The 2,651-nt window shown below is 39.7% G+C and overlaps 1 protein-coding gene across 8 annotated transcripts in view; it reads right to left on the reverse strand.

Annotated features, from left to right (window-relative positions):
• LOC109971410 (FERM, RhoGEF and pleckstrin domain-containing protein 1-like) overlaps window positions 1–2,651 on the reverse strand; it is a 57,353-nt gene that overhangs the window by 28,883 nt on the left and 25,819 nt on the right. For all 8 annotated transcript variants that reach the window (XM_020619646.1, XM_020619648.1, XM_020619647.1 and 5 more), the window contains one exon: window positions 1,997–2,101. In XM_020619646.1, the coding sequence (XP_020475302.1) occupies window positions 1,997–2,101 (105 nt within the window). The remainder of the gene's footprint in view (window positions 1–1,996; window positions 2,102–2,651) is intronic.

Genomic DNA, 2,651 nt, shown 5'->3' on the forward strand with positions numbered 1-2,651 from the left:
TCCTTGCGTCTGATCTGTTTCAGTGCCGGCTTCAGCCGATCCAGCCACACCTGCGGAGGACAGAGCAAAACATAACCATCATTACCTCAGACACTGACGCTTGAGGGATTTCTCCAACTGCTCTGCAGTGGTCCTTCTGTAAAGAGCTAGTTTAAAACTGTAGATCAATAGCTAACCTTGTGGCCGTTTCCATAAATATCAGTTGTAGGATACTGACATATTAGTAATATTGAAACTGCAATAATTTCATGTATTTGTTCCACATGTGACAATACCTATGACAGTATCTGTTTCCTGAAATTACCAAGACTAATAACTGTGATAAATAACAACCACATAAAAACCACAACATCAAATATCATTATAGCCGTTACTCCGTAAGCCTTTGTTCTCCAAATCATTCATAAAGGTAAAAAATGACAATACAATCTTGATTTGCTGTATTTTTGTTGGTGTATCACTGAACACATGAAACTTTGAAATGCAATGTGAGCAAGTTCTTTATGAATCACAGTGACAGGGTTGTAATGCAAACACTGCCAGCACATAAAATCCCATCCTGCCCATCTGCATGTAAAGGCTTCCAACATGTAATGTAGTATATTTTGGATCCAGGTTATCTAGAAAATTCACACCAGCAAACATAAACTAAATACTAAACACTCAGTTGCTGACCTCTACTTGATGTATAGTTTCACATACTGTGTGTATCTTCCTGTGTATGTGTACTGACAATGCTGTTGTTATTTCTTGACCATTACATAATTTGTCCCACTGGGCCACTTCAAAACAACTGTTCTTATGCACTAAAATGACCAGCACGTGTCTGTGTTTGAGCACACCGACACATTTCATATGTACATATTGACTGATGAGTGGTCCATCTGTCTTCTTTCTGTTAGAGCTCCAGACTGACTGTTGTCCTCCAGCTACGTTTTCACACAGTGATGGAGATTCTACTAGTAGCCAGAACAGCATCTGCAAACTACATCCATCCCCTCTGGCATTTACATCAAGTGTGAAAATAATTAGAACCAGCTGCTCGAGACGGAAAAACTGTTATGTAAATTGTGAAAGCTGTGGTGTCTTAATTCGACTTGCATGTAGGTGAAAGAATGATAGGCGAAAAGGAAGTTTCTTGCAGAGATCCAGTGTGGTATATGAAGCACTTCCAGTACACATGACTCATCACAACCTTAGAATGCACCCATGTGATTAGAGCTAAAGTTAACTTGTGGTAAAGAGAGAAGAAACGCTTGCCTTGAGCACTTGGCGAAGTAGAGGAGATCATCCTAACCACACAGAGGAAAACCCTCTGAATATACTAAACAACATTTTAAATGTAGATCTGTGTACATCAATCACACAACAAATTGGTAAAAATTCAGCTAAAAGTTTCCCTTAAGCTTCTGCAGGCTGAGGCAATTAGTTATCTGTATTTTACAAATACTGAAGCTAGTTTGAGAAATACTGCAGAAAAAGTGTAAACGTGTATTCGTTTTAGGGCTGTATCCGACTACGGAGTTTGTCAGTCAACTCTTCAGTGCAGCTGTTGTCTTGCTTTCTTTCTTTAATATATACAGTATATAGCCTAGACTGTCAGAAAATCAACTGGCATGACTTTCAGTGATGATTTCAACCACATTAACATTGGTATTTAAATGCAAAGAAGTGACAGAAACATTTCTGAGCATTTAAAAATCAATAAAAGACATCTGCATGTCATGCAACAGTTAAACTGTGACCCATTTAGATATGAAACTCTGCTCTTATATTTAAGCTTTTCTTCTGAGACATGGTTCTAGTCTTGTTTACCAACAAGCTTGAGCTTCTCCCACCAGTTAACCACAACGCATACTGTGATAGACTGGCAACGTGTCCAGGGTGTACCCCGCCTCTTTATTTGGAGCTTTTGCAAATGTTGATCTGGAAAAATAAGAACAGAATAATCTGTTGATACTGTTATGCCTGAGTTTTTTAAACATGCATGTCTCACCGTCATCTTCCTCTGGTCCTGGTACTCCAGTCCAAAATAGTCCCCCTCTGTCAGGTTGAGATGGGCACACACCAGGTCAAAAAGCACTTTGCCAGGGGAACGTTGCTGGAAAAGGAGAACAGAAGCAAACAAAACTTATTTAAAAAAAAAAAGAAGCTGGTAAAACACAGTAATGGCAGTGAGTGGAAACATATACACCATAAAGTCCTGATGCAACAAGTATCCCCACTCTTAACAAACTGCTGACCTTTGACCCCGCTTTGTGGTCTAGGCTTCGGAATTCCTTCTAATGAATAGCTGGAGGCAAAGGCTCAACTGGGAGTGTTAAGAAACCACCACAGTGTCCCAGGAAATGTGTGTGTTTCTGACTGTTCTCCATCTAATGATGTAAATACATGATGCTGGTCTGTCAACATGAATACTTTGGTTTCCTCTGGATTTATTTAGCTGCAGGAAAACTACAAGAAACCTCATCTCCAGAATTTGGGGATGATTTCATTCCACCTAAAAGCACAATAAGCAAGACTGGGGACAAACTAGACAGATGTGGAAGCAAATGGTACCATGCCGTCAGTCTGCAGAGCTTCTGAAGAGATGCAGCGCATAGTTACATTCAGTGAGTCTGATCAGGTTCTAATCAAGTGAAAATAAAGTT

Source organism: Monopterus albus, unplaced genomic scaffold (genome assembly GCF_001952655.1).
Source record: "Monopterus albus unplaced genomic scaffold, M_albus_1.0 scaffold224.1, whole genome shotgun sequence".
NCBI lineage: Eukaryota > Metazoa > Chordata > Actinopteri > Synbranchiformes > Synbranchidae > Monopterus > Monopterus albus.